Source organism: Miscanthus floridulus, chromosome 5 (assembly GCF_019320115.1).
Source record: "Miscanthus floridulus cultivar M001 chromosome 5, ASM1932011v1, whole genome shotgun sequence".
Taxonomy (NCBI): Eukaryota; Viridiplantae; Streptophyta; class Magnoliopsida; order Poales; family Poaceae; genus Miscanthus; species Miscanthus floridulus.
The window spans coordinates 133300807-133320542 of record NC_089584.1 but is presented as its reverse complement, the minus strand read 5'-3'; the positions used below and the strand labels follow the sequence as shown (position 1 = coordinate 133320542).

Below are 19736 nucleotides of genomic sequence, written 5' to 3'. Positions count from 1 at the left end.
TTAACAGGTCAAATCGACTGGCACGCTTTGGATATCGATTCGGGTATTAGCCCTTTGTGTTTGCAGATCAACTTTTGCATCAACAACGTCGTTATTTAATTTTACAGTATTGTTATCTTATCGTGCGATCCTTATGTTTTTAGTACAAAAATTTAGTTGTTCCATAGCTACGCACGGATACGAACCTAGTGATGTAAAGATTCTAGCGCCTAGTCATCCAGGCCTCTTGCTTGGTTTTAGTTTAATTTGTGTTCTTGTTGTTGCTCGTCCTGGGGCTACTAGTTCCATTTCATTTAGTGCGAGCTTAACCCTGATGGGGTTGAGGGTCTCCTCGGCCTGGCTGGACGTTCTTGTCGTGTTCTCGGACCTATCTATAAAAGACGTACCCAGTGCAGAGAGCTCTTGCTCTGTGCGGGGTCTGGGGAAGGGTGTCAGTGGCAAACCTTACCCTCGCATATGCAATGCGAGGAGACCGCGACTCGAACCCGGGACCTTTCGGTCACAGACGGTAAGACTCTACCACTTGCACTATCCATCGTCCACGAAAAACTTGGCAGCTATGCAGTGTCTGGGTTCACATCAGCCTTGTTGTAGCCCCTCTGAGCTGGCTGGAACGCCCGCATAGGGCTCGTTTGGACGTGAGAAACGGTTTCATTTCTGACGTGAATCACCAGAAACGCCTCCAGATGATTTTGTTTTTTCGCCCGAATTCAGAACAGTCGTTCCACACTTTCTTCAGCAAATTTGGAAACAGGAAAGGGTAGTTTCACATAAAAGACATTTCAGTTTCTTGAATTGAACATCACTAATCGGACATGCGCGTATAAGCTCTAAGGACTTTGTATCGGATATGGACACGTGGATCCGGTCTTCGTATCATAACCGAGTAGGACACGGACGTGTAAGCTCTAAGTGGAGTATGATTCATATCGGACGCGGACGCGTGAGCAGGATCAAGATTTGGTATCGCTAGGTAGATAATAACTTTAGAGTCTTTTTAGACGTAGAGATAATCATTTTTTTAGTGCAACAAATTTAAATGCGTTATATTTAAATTGATCTTCGTCCAAAAAGTTACTAATTTTTTGAAAACATATTTTTATTTATATGATTTCTTATGAAAATAAACATCATCCTGCGAATCAGAATCCAGCCTACTAGCCAAACATTTTTCTAAAGTAATTCTGATTCGTCACTTGAAACGTTTCTTAAAAGCTGGATCCGAAACGTTCGTACGACTCTGGATTTCTACGAAACGCGCCCAATCAGCAAGCGCGTACAAAAATTACGTATGTTACAGTAGCATGCGACGTCACGGCGACACACGATCGCATATGCAAATACGGCAATAGGATCTATCTCCACCTGAGCCGTTACAGCAGCATGCGACGCCACAGTGACACACGATTGCATATGCAAATACGGCAATAGGATCTCCACAGTCCTGCAACTGCAAGCATACTGATACAGTACATGCGTCTCAAGTGGTTCGGTTGGTTGTTAACCATGCTCCTCAATTCAGTTGGCGACTTACGTACAGACAACCCAAACATGGCTACTAGGAATCCAACCCAAGTTGACGGCTGAAGAAGATCACTGAATCCGCAAGATTCCCTCCTGGTCCTGGAGCAGGAAGTCAATTGCGCGAAAACGAAGCCGCGGAATTGCCATCGTGTCTGCATATATTGAAGGGAGAATTATTTAGTTGGCACCGAAACAAATCAGTGTTTTGTATTTGACCCTCGAAAATTTAAACTTTCTTATCTGGCATCAAGTTGAAATTTCCTTTCATAAATGGCACTGCCGTCCATTTAAGACAGTAACAGTGTTCAAGTGACTGGTAAAAAGACATGAATACTCTTGTTTGCAGCAGAAATCAACGGTGCCAAATAGGGAAGTTCAAGTATTTTCGTATGGACGATATTGCCGGAGCTCTTGCGCAGCCCCGTGCCATCGCCCTGGCGACCCGACGCATAGACCCCGTACCAACGTCCTCGCATCGCCGCCCTACCGACTGAAGGAGGCGGGACGATGGCGTGTCGCTGCCCCCACGGAAGCGTCTAGCTCGCTTTGCCGCAACCTCGCTAGTGCCACGCGCTGGTCATCGCGGTCTCCGCGTGCCGCTGTCCGCGCGAGGTCTGCCGGCACCACAGCGCCTCACCATGCACCGAAGCCGCTGTCGTGGCCCCGCACGCGAGCTCCCAGCTCGCTGCCGCATGCGAGGTCCGCTCGTGCTGCTCCCCGTGCGAGGTCTTCCCAACTCCCCGCACCAATTCCGACTCCCAACTTGCTCCCAAATCCAAACGAGAAAAGGCCCCGTGTCTGCCTGCGCCTCGCTGCGGTTTGGTTGCGCTCGCGCCCCCCGAATCCTCTGGCGTCCCGCCGCCGCCATGGACGACAACCACGACCACGACCAGGACCCCGACACGTCGCCATCGCTGGCCGCCGGGGGGCGGTGCCCGTGCTGTTGCTCCTCGTCGTCGGCCGTGCCGTGTTGGCGGTCCATGAAGCGGAAGCTGGGCACGGAGAAGGGGAAGGAGAGCAGGGAGGCGGGGGACGACGAGGCGGGCCTCGCGGCACGGGTCGAGGCGGAGGACGAGTGCGCGGCGCTGCGGGAGGCGGTGGTGTCGGCGCAATCCGCGGCGTCGGCGCTGCAGGCCGAGGTCGAGGAGCGCCTCGCCGCGGCCAGCACCGCCAGCGAGGCCATGGCCATGATGCTCCGCCTGCAGCGCGAGAAGGCCGAGGTCCAGATGGAGCTCCGCCAATTCCGCCGCTTCGCCGACGAGAAGATGGCGCTCGACGCTGCCGACATCGACCAGCTCCGCGCGCTGCTCGCGCAGCGCGCGCGCCGCCTGGTGCGCCTCCGCGCGAGGCTTCGCGAGTACAGGCTACAGTTCCTCCACCTCGGCATCCCTCTTCCCGAGGGCGAGGGCGAGGACCTCGTCGCGCAGAGCACCGCCGAGGAGGAAGAGGACCTCCTCCTGCTCGAGGGCGAGGACGGCTACGTCGATGGCGATGGCAGGTACTACCCTGAGCTCCGCTGCAACGATGGGGAGTACTACTACGAGGACAGGAAGGAGGAAGAGGATGCGGTTGCCCTCAATCTGGAGCGCCGGATCTACCGCCTCGAGCACCATCACAAAACTCGCCTGCCAAACTTGTCAGGGCATGAACGGGGTGAGGGAGAGAGGAAGGGGAGGCGATGGGAGCAACTACGACGACAGCTGCATGGGCGGCGTGGAGGTAGGTATAGGTGTAGCGGCGTGGGAGTCTTGTGTGTACAGGGGTACATCGGACGCAGGGAAAAAAACTGACATCGTCGAACCAGTCAACTAACAGATTGATCGATGAAAATGGACGGCAGTGCCATTTATGAAAGAAAATTTCAACTTGATGCCAGATAAGAAAGTTCAAATTTTCAAGTGCCAAATACGAAACACTGATTTGTTTCAGTGCCAAATAAATAATTCTCTCTGTATTGAAAGGTTCCTTTGAGCCAACCATCCGGATTAGAGTTTAGAGACACCTACCTGACTGAGACGGACCGATCGGTGACTTGTGCGTCCGGGCACAAAATTACAAGGTGTCATAGCAGCTGCAATACTACCGTTTCTTTCGCTGTTACCTGTTATGATGACTTGTGGTTTTGGTAGAGATACTCCTTGTATTAACAACCGTTGCTTGGACAAAAAGGAGACTCCAGGACTCTTGGAGCATGCATTTGTTTTGTTTGTGCTAAATTGCTGATGGCTAACTTTGACCGACCAAGGAAGTGAAAGACAACTAGCATACAAAACGCCAGTGCACACTAGCATTATTGGCCCCGTACGCTAAGCCGAAATACTATTCCGATTGATTCGTTGTGAGAGAAAAATATTGTTCCAGCTGAAAAAACAGCGATTAATAAAAGACGAGGAAAAAACACAGTGCTAGAGTGGCTGAGAAAATGATCATAACAACAATGTAAGTACCGTACTTTGTGATCACCAAAAAGGGGTACATCCTAGAAAAAGGAGCGGGAAACACTAGCTGGAACATAAGAATCTGCAAGGACATTGACGAAAAAGGATAAAGTACAACTTCTATAACAATTAAATCTTCAGTAACAACTCAGAGTGAAAAACAAACTTTTATCTAGACAACAAACAGGATTCACAACTTAAAATGATATGTTCCAACAACAAAGTATTGCATAGTACATGACGCCATACAGAATAAGACAATTATAATTAGTAAACAATAGAAAAACATAGTGAGCACTTCCACAGCAACAAACCAATCAGCTGCCTTGCATAAATCAACGTGTAAATTGAACCATTTATGCTATATATATCCAAATGAGTTTCCAAATTTCTAAGGCCTTAGTTGAAACGTTTTCTTGTTTCTGGCGGTGAGATGAGTTCCAACATTCATTAACCCTTAAAATCACTCTGAGCAGAGGAAGCAACTCGCACAGGTGTATCACCAAGATTGCTACATGTTGGGTTGCCACATGACTTACTGGATGGTATTTCCTAATTTACACCTTCCCAATCAAGATCAATACCTGATGCTTTAGTGCCTCTGCAGCCTATGCCTTCTATTCTCCTTCTGGTGACTGGTTATGCATCTCGTGCACTTCCTATGATCTACACTTCAACAGAAATGGAAATCTCATATTCTCATGCACTTGGATCTTGGAATAAACAAACCCTTAAGTTAACTTGTATGACATTGATACAAAGCAGCAAATAGACCAGACAAATGATTGTATAAATAAAATGGCTCTCTTTTCCAAGGAACATTATAGTAGATTATAGTGCCAGATACCACTATTTAATGCCAAACACCAAAGCCAAGAAAAAACGTTACCTCTGTTAGATGTATAGGAGGTGTATATGTTTTCCCTCTACTTGGAGGGCTTCTTTGCATATGTACATTGTGTATACTTGCCCTCTTGGGCCTTGCAATAGAGCTGGTCGGTCATCTTCTAACATGGTATCAGAGAGCTAGGTTTTCTTACCTCATACCAATCCCACCGATCCGTGCAAGCCGTCGCGAACCCGCGCCGCACGCTCGCGCGCCCCTGCGCACCGGTCCGCCGACGGGGAGGAGGCGCCGGAGCCTCTGCCTCTGCCGCAGCCGCCCGCTAAGCGCGGGCGCGGAAGGCCCCCGAAGCCGCGCCCCGCGGACTTCCCGCAGGCGTGCCCGGAGCTGCCCCCATCGGCGCGCCTGGAGCTGTCGCGTCCCTCGCCGCCGCGCCGCGTCGGCCGACGAAGAAGACGACTGCGCGCCGGCCCACCGCTGCTCGCGCGGCCCTCCCGCGCCACCGCGCCTGGCGTCTGCGCGTCGCTGCCTCTCGGTCGCCGTCGGGGAAGGAGGCGAGCGGGGCGCCCGGGGCGGGTGCGCGAGTCCGCGGCTCGCCTTCGACTGCGGCTGCGAGTAGCTACTTCCCAGTTCGCACACTTTTGGTCCAGTGAGCCGGCCGGCCCTCCTCTCCTCTCATTCTATTAAAAAAGAAGAAGAAGAAGAGAGGCTCGTTCTCTCCTCCATGGCGTCCCCCGGACGGGGACGCCCTGGCGCTGTTCCGGTCCCTCGGTGCCCCGTCATTTTCAATGGCACCAATTGGGGCGATTTTGTTTTCCATATGGAGGTCCACATGGATGGGCAGCTGCTGTGGAGCTACCTCACGGGTGAGCGGATCTGTCCTCCCCGTCCTCTTCTTCCCACGCCGCCCACATACCCGCCAGATGCCGATGATGATGCCAAGAATGCTTTACTTGAGGCATTTGAACTGAGATGGAGAGCTACCAGTCTGATCTCGGTGTCTATGAGACTTGGCTGCGCGAGGAAAAATCTGCTAAGGCTATCTTACTTGCGAGCATGGAGGTCGATCTCTCGTTATCCCTTAGAGGTCTTGCCACTTCACACCTTATGTGGGATCACCTCCGTCGCAGTTACGAGATTCGTAACGAAGCGATGTACCTTGCTGCTGTTGAGGAGGCTCAGTCGCTTCGTCAGCTTGACTCCACAGTTGAGGCCTTCCACCGTCAGATGACAGCTGTTTGGCATCGCCTGGACAGTTTGGGCGCTGAGTTCTGCGGTGGTGGTACTTGCCGGTGCTGTGACCGTCATCGGGACCAGAGAGACATTCTTCGCCTTCACGAGTTTCTCTCTCGGCTTCGTCCCGAGTTCGAGACTGTTCGAGCACAGTTGCTGACTCATCGTCCGCGCCCATCGCTCTCAGAGGCGATGCCTGAGTTACGAGCTGAGGAGACACGTCTTCGAGCTGGGGGTGTGACTTGTGCTCCGCCGCAGCCCTCCGTCCTAGCAGCCACACCTCCCCAGGTCTCTCCGCCTCCGTCTCAGCCCTCTCCTGTGGTGACGGGGGCACCTTCTGGTGTTCAGTGTGGCTACTGCAAGCTCTATGGCCATGAGGAGAAGGATTGTCGCAAGAAGCAGCGCGATCGATCAGGGCGTCGTGGCAGACGCTCTTTTCAGGGCTCTGGTGGTTCCTCTACTTCATAGAGCACTCGTTCCGTGTCTGCAGCGGAGCAGGAGGTTCTTGCCCTGTTTCGTCGCCTCACTACTACAGCTCAAGCCTCCAATCACGGGACTACAGCTCAGGCTTCTAGTACCGCTCCTCCTCCATCAGGTATATCATCCCCGTGGTTCCTCGACTCTGGTGCCTCTTTTCATATGACACCTCATGCAACACACTTGTCCTCTCTATCTTCCCCCGATCCACCTATTTCTGTTCGCACCGCAGATGGCACTTCTCTTCCTGTTGCTGGGAGAGGTGTTCTTTCAACCTCTTCGTTTAATGTTCCTACTGTTTCGCATGTTCCTAAGCTCACTATGCAACTCTTGTCTGCGGGTCAAATCACTGATCATGGCTGTCGCATAATCCTTGAGTCTGATTCTTGTTGTGTTCAGGATCTCCGTACGGGCCTTTTGGTGGAAACTGGGCCTAGGTGTCGGGACTCCCAACGCCTCTGGGAGCTTGATTGGTTGCGTCTTCCTTCATCCGTTTTGGCTCCCACAGCACCCAGTTCTCCAGCATCCGTGTCAGCTGCTTCGTCTACCACTTCTTTTGCGCAGTGGCATCGTCGTCTTGGCCACCTCTCTGGTTCTAGATTGTCCACTCTTGTTGGTAGTGGTGTGTTAGGTCCTGTTTCTGGTGACACTACTCTTCATTGTATGGGTTGTAAACTTGGCAAACAGTTGCAACTCCCCTACCCTTCTAGTGAGTCTAAGTCCCAGAAACCTTTTGATCTTGTTCACTCAGATGTATGGGGTCCTGCACCTTTTGTTTCAAAAGGAGGTCAATCATATTATGTTATTTTCATTGATGACTATTCGAGATTTACCTGGATTTATTTGATGTCTTCTCGTGGTCAATTTCTTTCTATTTACCAGCAATTTGCCACCATGATCCGTACCCAGTTCAACTCTCTCATTCGAGTTTTTCGTGCGAATTCTGCTGGTGAGTACATCTCCACTGCTCATCGTTCCTACCTTGCTGAGCAGGGTACTCTTGCCCAATTTTCATGTCCTGGTGCTCATGCTCAAAATGGTGTTGCTGAGCGCAAGCATCGCCACACTCTTGAGACTGCTCGTGCTCTCTTGATCTCTTCTATGCTTGCTCCTCATTTTTGGGCTGAGGCGGTTTCTACAGTTGTTTTTCTTATAAATCGCCAACCCTCTACTTGTCTTCGGGGTTGCACTCCCTATGAGCGTCTTTTCGGCACCCCTCCTTCCTATAGCCATCTTCGTTGTTTTGAGTGTCTGTTACGTCCTACTTCCACCTCGTGAGCGCACCAAACTCACTGCTCAGTCTGTTGAGTGTGTTTTCCTTGGGTACAGTACGGAACATAAGGGTTATCGCTGTTATGACCCTGTTGCTCGTCGGATGAGGATTTCTCGGGATGTCACCTTCGATGAGTCCCGGCCTTACTATCCTCGTTCCCCTTCCGGTTCTTCTGGTACTGCTGAGTCCCTCTCATTCCTCACTTTACCTGAGTGGTATCTTCCGCTGTCTCTCCATCCTCTTCACCACCTCAGGTATCTTTTACTCCGCCTCCACCACCACCACCTACTTCTCCACCTTCACCACCTCCTACCTCTCCACCACCAGTCCCTCCTCCACCATCATCGTTGCGTCCTTCTCGTGAGATCACTCACTACTACACTCGTCGTCCGCGCCATGCGCCACCACTTGACTCTTCTCCGTCCGTCCTTGGACCTCATCCTGAGTCTCCTCCCCGTTATTCTCTTCGTGACCGCAGCACCCTTCGTTCTCCCGATTGCCTTGGCTTCACAGTTGCCGTCTTGGCTGAGCCCGCGACCTATCGGGAAGCTGCCGTTCACCAGGAGTGGCAACATGCTATGGCTGAGGAGATTGCTGCCCTAGAACGTACTGGCACCTGGGATCTTGTTCCTTTGCCACCTCACGTCACTCCTATCACTTGCAAGTGGGTGTACAAGGTAAAGACCCGCTCGGATGGCTCTCTTGAGCGCTACAAGGCTCGTCTTGTGGCGCGCGGCTTCCAACAGGAGCAAGGTCGTGACTATGAGGAGACCTTCGCTCCTGTCGCGCACATGACTACTGTTCGCACTCTTCTTGCAGTTGCTTCTGTTCGTCAGTGGTCGATATCCCAGTTGGATGTCAAGAACGCCTTCCTCAATGGCGAGCTGCGAGCGGAAGTCTATATGCAGCCACCTCCAGGATACTATGTTCCTGATGGCCTGGTTTGTCGGTTGCGCCATTCTCTCTACGGCCTCAAGCAAGCTCCTCGGGCCTGGTTTGAGCGTTTCTCCTCTGTTGTCATCGATGCTGGTTTTACGCCAAGTGATCACGATCCTACTCTTTTTGTTCACACTTCCCCTCGTGGTCGTACCCTTCTTCTCTATGTCGATGACATGATCATCACGGGCGATGATTCCCAGTACATTGATTTTGTGAAGCAGCGTCTAAGTGAGACATTCCTTATGTCTGATTTGGGTCCCCTTCGTTACTTCCTTGGTCTTGAGGTCACCTCCACATCTGATGGTATCTCTCTCTCTCAGGAGAAGTACACTCAGGACCTCCTTTCCCGTGCTGCCCTCACTGATCACCGCACTGTTGATACTCCTATGGAGATTGGTGTTCACCTACGACCCACTGATGGTGTACCACTTGCTGATCCTACTCGCTATCGTCAGCTTGTTGGGAGTCTTGTCTACCTTGGGATCACTCGTCCTGACATTTCTCACTCTGTGCATATCTTGAGTCAGTTTGTCTCAGCTCCTACCCAGCTCCACTATGCTCACCTCCTTCGTGTTCTGCGATACCTTCGTGGAACTATCTCTCGGCGCCTTTTCTTCCCTCGTTCTAGTTCCCTTCAGCTTCAGGCGTATTCTGATGTGACTTGGGCGAGTGATCACTATGATCGCTACTCTCTCTCTGCCTATTGTGTTTTCCTTGGCTCCTCCTTGATTGCCTGGAAAACCAAGAAGCAGAATGCAGTTTCCCGCTCGAGTGCTGAGGCTGAGCTACGTGCTATGGAGACTGTGACTGCGGAGGTGACATGGCTACGATGGCTTCTTGAGGATTTTGGTGTGCCTGCCACTGCACCCACTCCTCTCTTCTGACAGCACCGGTGCGATCAGTATTGCTCGAGACCCAGTCAAGCATGAGCTCACCAAACACATTGGCGTTGATGCTTCCTACATGAGATCGCAGGTGCATGATCTGGTTGTGACGCTCCACCATGTGCCTTCAGAGGTTCAGCTAGCTGATTTCTTCACCAAGGCACAGACCCAGGCTCATCATAGATTCCTACTCTCCAAACTCTGTGTTGTAGATCCACCATGAGTTTGAGGGGGGGTGTTAGATGTATAGGAGGTGTATATGTTTTCCCTATACTTGGAGGGCTTCTTTGCATATGTACATTGTGTATACTTGCCCTCTTGGGCCTTGCAATAGAGCTGGTCGGTCATCTTCTAACAACCTCATCATTTTACTTAATCGTCACATTCATGTTTTATTAATGTGTCATTCTTCATTTCTTCTTCTACTACTATAGTACTATGTGAATATGCAATTATGTCATGTGAGTTTATTTTTGGGCTTCAGGGTCATATTTAGGTATATTGCAACAAGCTAAAGATAAAGTCATGGTGATGGTACATTTTGTGTGAGAAAACAAAAAAAAAACTTCAAAATAATTTCACATCTGCAGATGAACAGATGGAAACAAACACGCTGATGAAAACTGGAAGTAAATACATGTGTAAATAAATTGTTGACTGTTTAATAATCTTCAAGTATCATGAAAACATGATTTAGAGCATCTGGCTCATAAGTCATAACACTGAACATATGTGCAAAACAACAAATATGCTAAGCTGATGTGCAAAGCCTGCAAGCCTATCAAAAACCTCGAAATAGAAATATAAAAAGCACACTGAAAATTACGCATAAAAGCTGAACAATTTGAAATTGCCAAGGTCCACAAATGAAAAATATTTTTTTCTCAAACACAAAAGCCACGTATCATTATATTAAGAAGGAAAGAAAGAAAGGGGATTGACCCCGTACAAAAAACCAACTCACCCACGCCTCACACCTTTGCAGTGAATTACACACGCACAAATGGAAAAATATTAGGAGACTTACATCAGTAGAGATTACTCGGCTCCACCATGTTAAGAATTCTTGAATGTGAGAATGGTTTCCATTTTTTGGTACTATTGGATAAACTTTAAAATTGTACAGCACTCAGCCATCACAGGTTCTATGCTTCTGTGCTGAGAACCAAGATAGAGATACTGCCACATAATATCCTGTAGGCATACTGTGGGCATACTGCTTTTTTTTATCAGATCACAACTCAGTGAGGTTCGACATGCTCATCACAGAATGCCAGATTGGTAATTCACTGGATAAGGCTAACACCATCCTGGTCATTGAAAAGGAATATTCTCAATTAACACAAATATGGTACCATTCAAAAAAGTTCAAATTGTATTAGTAAATTGTTATGTTTCCAGCAGGCCAAAGGAATATGAGTAATTGAGTACCAAAGTCTTACATCCATAATAGAAAACTTCCCCTTCGTTTTGAGGTAAGGTTGCACCCACTCAGAAGTATGCACAGGAAGCACCTCACTTTCCAGCACAGAGGGAACTTCTGCTTCTTCTACTGTAAAATAAAATTAATAAGATTCTAGTGACCAAGAGAGTAAACTATAAATAATCCATAATATATTATATATTCATCAACCTATACCTTGAAGGTTTATCCTGTGCGTAACAAAGGACTGCAAAAACACAATTTTAGAGAAATTTTAGCCTGCAAGGTCATGATTATTCCAATACGTTAAAGAAGAGGGAAATTGACATTATATACATGAGTACTCATCAATAAAGATTGAATCTCAGCGTCAATTTATCAGACCTGCCATATTGATGGCATATATTCCCGATTAGAGAGAGTTCTTTCTTCCTCCTGTCTTGAATACCCCAAACCAGTTGAATCCGCCAGAATGTATTTTGAAGAAACCCTAAATACCATACAAGATACCAAACATTTTCAGGTGGGGTGCCCAAACTATATATTTTGAAAAATAAACAAGCTATCCTGGAGGCAAATGTTATTGAAATGTTCAACAACGATAAGGATCCATTAGTTCATTTTATATACTACAAAATTGCAATATGATTCGCCTCCCATCATATTCAAGCAAAGTAGCTCACGCCGTGCCAAAACCTAATGCATGAACACTCAAAGGTAGGTTCAAATAGAAAATATAATCTCAGTAGAGAAAATATCCCAAGCTTTGAGAATAAATGTTTCTGTTTTGAACAAAGAATAAATGTTTCCCAAATGATATATTGTTTGAACTGAAAACATAACCAACACTAATTAGAACAAATAGTTACAAACATTAAGACTGATATATAGCTCTGACGTCCTACAGTTACATGGCATCACAAAACACAAATTTGCAAAGTAGAATTGTTTAGAGAAAAGTGAGGCTACAATATTGATTACCGATTGAAGTCATTTGCTGTTGTAGTGCCTTCCCCATAAATGGGTGCCTTTGTGACCAAAACCAATGCAGGTTGAAGTTGTAAAAGCTTGCGTAACTCGTGGACAACACTTTCAGTAATGCTTTGCAGTGTTCTCCTGCACCAATAATTCTAATTGGCCCAAAAGCACAGAGATAAAATTCTGATATAAGCATTTTAGCTAAAAAGGAACTGTGGAACTGAACTGATACAGTTAAAAAATATAATTTGGTGCCATTGCTGCCTGTTAGCATGTCTATAACATGATATAACTATTACATTGTTTTTTATATGCAGACAGTATCAGAGTGGCCAAATTTCCTGGCCAAACTACTCTCCCTTTTCCTTTCCCAAAGGCAAGGTCTTCTACTCCCACATGTTGCAAGGAAGTTCCTTTGAACAAAGTAGAGATAAAACCTTCTTTTGATCATCCACATGTCAACATTGACTTTAACACAATAGATGAAATGATAAAATAAAATAAAAACTATGCCAAATCGACAGTTGCTGCATTGAATCTAGCATATGGAAAATCAAGCAGTTATGATAAGTATTAGTGTTTCACTGTTTCTTCAAATCACCCTTTATTCTCTCGGGCAGGTTGAGAACCACGATCTATCCAGTAGAACGCACCAATGCTGTAAAAAGGGGTAGGGTTCAACAAAAGGTTAGCCATAGATATGGGAATGAAAATCAAAAGTTATCTGCCTTAGTAAAAAAAAGGTTAAATATCACTTGTCGTTTTCTATGGAACAGCAATAAGCCAATAATTATAATAGGACCAGTTAGAGCAAAAGGTGTAACAAGTCTAACCTTGTCGGGGACCTAATACTGGGGTACCCGATGAGGGAGAATTGATAAACATCGTTGACACTTCCAATCGGACAGGAGCGCAACAACGCCTCTCGCCCAAGACCAGGGAGATCGATTCCGCCTCACCCGACCCTCAGAGACCAGGCTCCGCCTCACCCGAGGGCTAAGGGCTAGTCTCCGCCTCGCCCGACGCCTTTGGGCCAGCTCCGCCTCGCCCGAGGGCTGAGGGATAGACTCCGCCTCGCCCGACGTCCGAGGACGAACCTCGCCTCACTCGATGTCCAAGGACTGGTTTCGTCTTGCCTGACAACCTCTCCCCGTTCCCTCATGATGATAAGTACAGGGTAGGACGAGACGTGCGGGTCAACCGCGGCTTCAAGGACCATACCCTGCGCCCCGGCAGGAAAAGTACTGTCAGGGAACGACGGGATGGGTGCTTTAGACCCTTCCGGGCGTAGCAGAGCCTGAAAAGTGTTGCGGGTGCGTGCTCTTCACCCTGTAGAGTTGTAGGCGCCGCCTTCAGCTCTGGGACACGGAACCCGACGAAGATATGCGACAACCACTACAGTCCAGGAAAGGACTCGCATCCTCCACAAATGACGGATGTGCGGTCGCCACGTTATGATCACAGGGGAGCGGCGTCCGCTTCCCGGCCCCTCGGGTCCACCAGATCGGAAGAGCTCGCTTCAGCTTCCGGACGCCCTCTCCAATCGGAAAACCTTGCCCACAGCGCTACTCCGGACCCCGACTCCGCGTCCCTCCGACAGAGACTTATAGGAACCAGAAGGCGTGCGGAGCAAGGCTGGGCGAGGCTCATAAGTCAAAACCACTGTACCAGAGTCCATACCCTGCGCGGGACAGTACTCTGTAGCCATCCTGACATTCTACAGTGGCATCGACAGTATTGTAGACGCTTATCATCCTTTCGCACCCACCGGAATGGACAACAAGGCTTGGTAGACGTGAACAACAAGGCTAGGTAGCGTACACACCCAAGACCTCTCACTTGTAAAGCCGTCCCCTTCATCTATAAAAGGGGATGTGCTTCCTCCAACAAAGGGACCAACTTTTGACGGCATAACACACAACACACACAGTCAAGCTGCTACCAAGCTCTTGGCCTCTTTTCGACCCTTCCATCAGAGACTTGGGACCAGTCCCTCTCTCGATCGTTTGTACCCCTACTACGAACCGTTTTTCGGTGCTAATAACACAAGCAGCAACAGACTGGACGTAGGGATATTCGGCCCGAACCAGTATAAATCTTGTGTCCTTTAGCGCACCATCCGGGCCTAACGCGCATCACTATAAATTTACTTGCCGGTGCTTGTACGAAACACCGACAAACCTAATCTTAAATTCAGATAAAATATAGAGCAAAATACCTGTGCCTGTCTATCATAACAAAATATATACCAGCACTGGACACTTCCCTCCTTGATTGAGACTTTACAGTCTAAAGTAATGAAATCAGAAAAAAAAAAAGATGTCAGGTTTCATTTTCCACCAATGCCCCTATTAATTGCCTATATATAGTAGTATTTGAGACTTGATACTATAGTATGTACTTGTCATGGACATACTTTAAATGGCCCCGAACCCAAGCTGCACGACTATGCCAATGCCCGGCGGCCGCACCGCAAGGGCAGGGATAGAGGAGTAGGAACTCGTGATCTTTCTTGGTTAATCCAAAGGAGATACAATCTCATCCATATATAGATGAGAAGACTTGACCCTTAAGAAAATAATCTCTAGAGTTAAGGAAAAAACAACTCAATCTGATCTGGTCTAATCTAATCCCTAACTTAACAAACCCTCAGTGGAACCAGCGTAAACAGCAACGTGTGGTGCTGTTCACGTGAACAGTGTGCCAACCCTAGTGAAGCCTGGATTGACCCTTCCTCCATCCTTGGGCTCTAATGGACTGGACATGATAGTGCTCCTTTCTTGTAATGTGTGCACGGACTAAAAGTGAAAGAAGTAATTCAGAAGCAAGGAAAAAATATCTTATTTCTGGGCAGAGCTTGGACTCTAAAGCAAAGTAATATTAAGATGTTGTGCATAAGGTGGTGAGTGTGAAAACAGTTCTAGAAAGCCAGTGTTATTGACACTTCTCAAATTTGGACCTAGTAAAATCCAATTTTGTTTGACAAGACTAATAAAAGAAAAAAAAACTCAAACGATTTCAGAAGTGACTAAGTGAGAAGTGTTTGATGCTAAATGTGTAACATACAGATACAGCATAGTTGGCTGTTAGCAAATATCATCTTTTCCAAAACACACACAGAAAATTTCATGCGTGGCCAATAGAAATAAGCAATTCTGTATTCTTGCCTTGCTAACCGCAGAAACTTTTTTCCCAATTACTAACCACAAATAATCCAGCCAGTTCTTTCCAATGGTTGTATAGGTCAGCAGTAGCACTTTATGATAGACCAGTTGCTATAATTTTTTTTTTACACCAGCTCAAGCAAGTGAGGAATATATGAGCATGCCAACCAGGTAGTGATTTCCTGAGATAAAGGCCGCAAACACAGAGAACTTACCTTCAAAGCAGATATGAATTCAGGACTGTTGCAACATCGGGCATACAAGAAGCGCTGCATGCAATCAGAAAACAGTGTGTTTTCAAGAGAACACTGAAACTCATCTTTAGTGCCATCATTTTCAGGGTCTCCATTTCTAAGGTGCGCTGAACCTGTCAAATGTGAAAGGGGCTCTATGAAGATATGCAGTGCAGATTGATGAAATTATAGAGCATATAAAAGGTTTACACTGAGCCCAGGCTCTTCGATATGCAACAGCGCAAGTTAAAAATACAAAATCAAGAATGTAAGTGGAACTTACGGCAGCCCTCTGCAATACGATTCCTCAGAATTTGAGCCAGCCGTAGCACATCAAATCGGCAGTCCAAGTCCAAATACATGACCGCCCTCCCCAGCCCCCCAAAGTAGATTCCCTCCCACTCCTTTGGTAATATGCACTGCACTGCAGCCTGAGATAAGAAACTTAGTGTATTTTAGCTGTTCCAATTTATTTGAACAAGGATGGAATTTGAATGACAAATTAGTCCCGGTGTTTTGCTTTTCCAAATAAGAGTCTCTTGTTTGTATAATCTCGAAACTCAGTATCAAAATGCAAAGTGGTTTTCCTCATTTCCAGTATGAAGCATTGCAAGCGATCAAGCGCCAAGAGGATGGAACAACTGTGTTCCCTTGTTTTGAAGATATAAGGTATGCATCAACAGTGTCAGAAACTATTGTAGCCTATCAAAGTTGCCAATATTCCTAAAAGTCCTGCAAATTTCCAGTTATAAGTATAGAACCTAACCAACATTGCATTAGTACACACTCAGTTACTCATGATATAGCTTATATGTTTTTTCTCATATTATGACGATACTCTTGGCGACCATTACTGGAGACACTTCCAGCAATACTGCGAACGCGCCACCAGGTTGGCCCCATTTGCATCATATTTTGGGCCAAAGGAATAGAAACGGTGTGGATTTGCTTACCATGAGGAGGAGGTGGGACTTGCCAGAGTTGGACGGGCCGGCGATCTCGACGACGTTGCCCGGGCGGAGAGGCGAGCGGTGGAGTGGCGGCGGGAGGGTGATGGGGGGCCGCGAGGAGAGTAAACGGGAGAGGAAGGCCGCCGCCGTCTCGTCGACGGCTAGCCACGCTCGGGGGTCTCTTCCCGCCTCTGCGGCCATGGCTAGGGCTCTGGAGCTCCCGTCGCTCTTTTTCACCGGAATTTCGAAGAGCCGTTTAGGCGTGTGCCATTATATGCGTTCGGCTGACCCAAATCCGGCTTCATCCGTTTATTTTTTTTTATTTAGAACAGTATTTTTTTTCTCACAAATTCAGTCAGGAACCGTAACTTTTTCCGTCGCTACAGGAGGAAACAGGACAGAGGGAGAGAGCAGTGATGAGGCCACGGAGAGCAGAGGGCAGCACGACGGCGGCACCGGCGAGGGAAGGCGAAGCCACGTCGATGGCGGTCCTGGGCGGCCGACATCGACGATGCTCGGCTCCCAGCGCGGTGGTGGCGCGATGCAAAGCAGAGGGCTGAAGGGAAAGCAGAGAGGGAGCGCAGGGCGGCGGCGCTTGGAGCGGTGGAGCAAGGCGGGGAGGAAGAAGAAACAGAGGGAAGAAGCAGAGTAGAGGGGCGACAGCGACAGCCTTGGTGCCGACAGCGGCGGTCTCAGCTCCGACGAGGGAGGCAGGGACGGCGACGGGCAGCAGCGGAGACAGGGGCCGTTCTATCGTCTCCTCAGGTACGCCGCAGCCGCCATTCGCGAGGACAGGGGCGGTGCTCGCGGCGGTCGCCTCACCGTCCGCGTCTGTCGGCGGCAGCGACGGAGTCTCACTTCGCTTCCCGATCTCGTCGAGCCAGTAGTTGACGCGCTTTAGCTGCGGGAGCATCCTGGCCACGCGCTGGCGGTCCCACGGCGCCGACGCCGCCACGTCGGCGTCCAGGAACTGCTCCGGGAACCAGCCCCTTGACTCCTCTCCGAGCCGCTTCGCCAGCTCGCCCCTCTCCTCGGCGCCACCTCCCCTCTCCTACTCCGGCGGCGCGGGCGTCGTCGTTAGCGCTGCTGCTGCCGCCGCAGTGCCCGTCCTCGCCTTCCCCTTCACGGGGGACAGCCGCGACTTGGGGGCGGCGATGATTTCGTTGCTGTGGCCGCCGCCGGCTTCGCGGACTCGTCGACGACGACCACGGCCAGCGGCGAGGAGACGGTGGCGGGGGCCGGTTTGAGGTTGTAGATGCCGAAGACGGACAGGTCCGTAGCGAGAGCGGCCCTCATCAGGACGTAGCTCGGCGTCGGCGCTCGGCCATGATGGCAGACGCCTCCTCGTCGGTAGCGGATCCCACTGTTCCAGCGTCGCTGGCTGCCGAGCAATCTGGCGAGGCTACAGATGTGGCAGACTTGGTGAGGGTGTCGGTGATCACCGTGGCGCGCGAAAGTGCGGCGTGGAGGGTGAGGAACTGCTCTACGGCTGGCTGCGGGTTCTGCTCCTCAGTCGTGGAGCTCACCTCCGCGTACGAGAGAAGTGTATTCTGGACATTATCACTGGTCGGACCCATATGTCAGGGCTGTCAAACGGTGAAAACCTAACAGAAGGCGAACGGAATGGTGTGGAGGATAAGAAAATTTAGCGTTATGACACTAGAGTGCATGTGAACTTTTTAGTGGCACATAAAAATATGGCATCTACCACAATGACACGCAGAGGCAATGAAACGCAGAGAAAAGCCTCAATTTCGAAGCATTTCGGGGCGCTCGTTTCGATCCTGTTTGGCCTTCGGCGCCTGTGATTTTTTTTTTCTGTCTGCACGCCCTCCGCCTACTAGCCGAGTAGCTAGCAATACGGGCTGGGACTGGGAGTTGGGGACACGAGAGCGTTTTGGTTTGGACACGGGCCAGCCGGCTCAAGTTTAGCACGTAGGTGTCCAGGTCACCAGAGCATGTCAGGAGACACCAAAGTTGTCTCAGCTCTCAAGTTGAAACTCAAGCAGTGTTCGGATTTCGCGGAAGTGCTACTTTTCTAGGCTGCTATTGATTTACATTTTGGGACTATTTTGTTCATGGCCTTGGGAGGTTTATCCACACAAGTCAATTCATTCTTAGGCACTGAAAATTGACGACCTAGATGATTTGCTTGGCCAAGGCAGGTTCTCGCATTTGGTTTGTAGCACCGACCAGTCGTGGAGTGGTCCGAACCTACGTTTGAACCTGTGTGATTGTTTGGTGTAAGTCATGCAATGATCTGATCTGTCATTGGTTCATTCTTTGTAGCAATAATTACCGGGCGATTCAGAACCAACCCACGCTGTACGGAGCGGGCGCTTAAACCAAACATGTTAGTCTCTCGTACGAAACAAACCCTGCTGATGCTAATTATCTGCAATTGCAGCATGTTACGTCAATCATCTTGTATTCTTGCTAATACAACTGCCAACTTTTTATCAAGAGAGCATTTTATTGAATTCGATATAATTACATCGAGTTGATACAACTATTTTAAGATTCCTTTTGACTTTGAATAAAAATACACAACTTATAAATTCTTAAAAGTATAGATATAGACACATCAATGATTATCAATCAAAGATTAGACCGCCAGCTATATGTCTAGGTAAAAAGTCCCTTAACCATGCACTTCAATTGTCACGCTGCCACAACTAAATAATTGTTGGTAAGTAGAGGAGACAAAAAAAAATATAGATCGATATCATGTTGGTGTGTGCAGTTTGGGAGATCTAGTAGCCTATAGGAGTAGATAGAGAACCACTGTGAAATAAAAAGGTCATGTCTGGATAACGTATTGGATTTCTAAGGCCATGTTTAAATTTTCTAGCACTAAAGTTTAATCACCTAAAGTTTAGTTGTGTGTTCGGACTGTATTCTAAAAGTTTCATAAAAAATTAGTCCAACTAACTCACACTTGTCAACTCGTGAACTAGCAGTTGTTCTGAGTTGAAATCTGGACTGAAAATAAGTCAACTCATCGCCCCGTTCGCTTCGCTGAAAAAACAAGACGAAACATTGTTCCGACTGATTTGTTGGGAGAGAAAAACACTGTTTTCGTCTGAAAAAAACAAGCTGAAAAAGACAGATTATAAGATAAACGAACGGAGCCATTAGGGCACGTTTGGATATCTAGACTAAAAATTAATCCATCATACGTGACCATGAGCTAAATATATATAGATTAAACATGAACTAATTTTTCTAATAGACTTCTAGTCTCCAATTAGGACCTAGTAGCTCTTGTTAGTCAATGATTAACCTTCCGCACTAAAAACCTAGGAGATGCGAACTGATTATACATCCTTGTGTAGAACCTGCTCATCCGGGTTTAAGTCACCGACTTGGCACGGAT

General features: G+C 48.4%; 2 protein-coding genes and 1 pseudogene across 10 annotated transcripts; 2 read left to right on the top strand and 1 right to left on the bottom strand.

The window, feature by feature from the left end:
• The first annotated feature begins 2492 nt into the window (after positions 1 to 2492).
• On the top strand, positions 2493 to 5493 carry LOC136455383 (uncharacterized). Its single transcript, XM_066455429.1, has 3 exons — positions 2493 to 3243; positions 3654 to 3664; positions 5032 to 5493. Exons 1-3 carry the CDS (start codon positions 2505 to 2507, stop codon positions 5491 to 5493), a joined length of 1212 nt encoding a protein of 403 aa, XP_066311526.1. The 5' UTR covers positions 2493 to 2504.
• Positions 3913 to 17791, bottom strand: LOC136450844 (DNA repair protein XRCC2 homolog). Of its 9 annotated transcripts, none has more exons than XM_066451481.1 (11): positions 16364 to 17791; positions 15694 to 15841; positions 15393 to 15544; positions 14232 to 14302; positions 12615 to 12671; positions 12017 to 12151; positions 11420 to 11525; positions 11252 to 11282; positions 11055 to 11164; positions 10640 to 10922; positions 3913 to 4044 (listed from the first exon to the last, which is right to left on the bottom strand). In XM_066451481.1, the coding sequence occupies exons 1-10, from the start codon at positions 16559 to 16561 to the stop codon at positions 10899 to 10901; spliced, it is 1032 nt and encodes a 343-aa protein (XP_066307578.1). In that variant the 5' UTR covers positions 16562 to 17791; the 3' UTR covers positions 3913 to 4044; positions 10640 to 10898. The 9 variants fall into 9 exon arrangements, with proteins under 9 accessions (XP_066307578.1, XP_066307579.1, XP_066307580.1 ...); XM_066451482.1 differs by lacking the exon at positions 3913 to 4044 and adding an exon at positions 4111 to 4633; XM_066451483.1 differs by lacking the exon at positions 3913 to 4044 and adding an exon at positions 4111 to 4628 and having other exon boundaries at positions 11055 to 11161.
• LOC136450843 (uncharacterized) lies at positions 4836 to 8010 on the top strand (annotated as a pseudogene).
• Positions 17792 to 19736: the final 1945 nt, after the last annotated feature.

Coding starts and splice junctions, on each gene's coding strand:
- LOC136455383 (XM_066455429.1), top strand. CDS start 2,505: ATGAAGCGGAAGCTGGGCACGGAGAAGGGGAAGGAGAGCAGGGAGGCG.
- LOC136450844 (XM_066451481.1), bottom strand. CDS start 16,561: ATGGCCGCAGAGGCGGGAAGAGACCCCCGAGCGTGGCTAGCCGTCGAC. Junction 11,526..12,016: donor ACAGCAAATGACTTCAATCG/GTAATCAATATT, acceptor TATGGTATTTAG/GGTTTCTTCAAAATACATTC. Junction 11,283..11,419: donor ATATGCCATCAATATGGCAG/GTCTGATAAATT, acceptor GTGTTTTTGCAG/TCCTTTGTTACGCACAGGAT.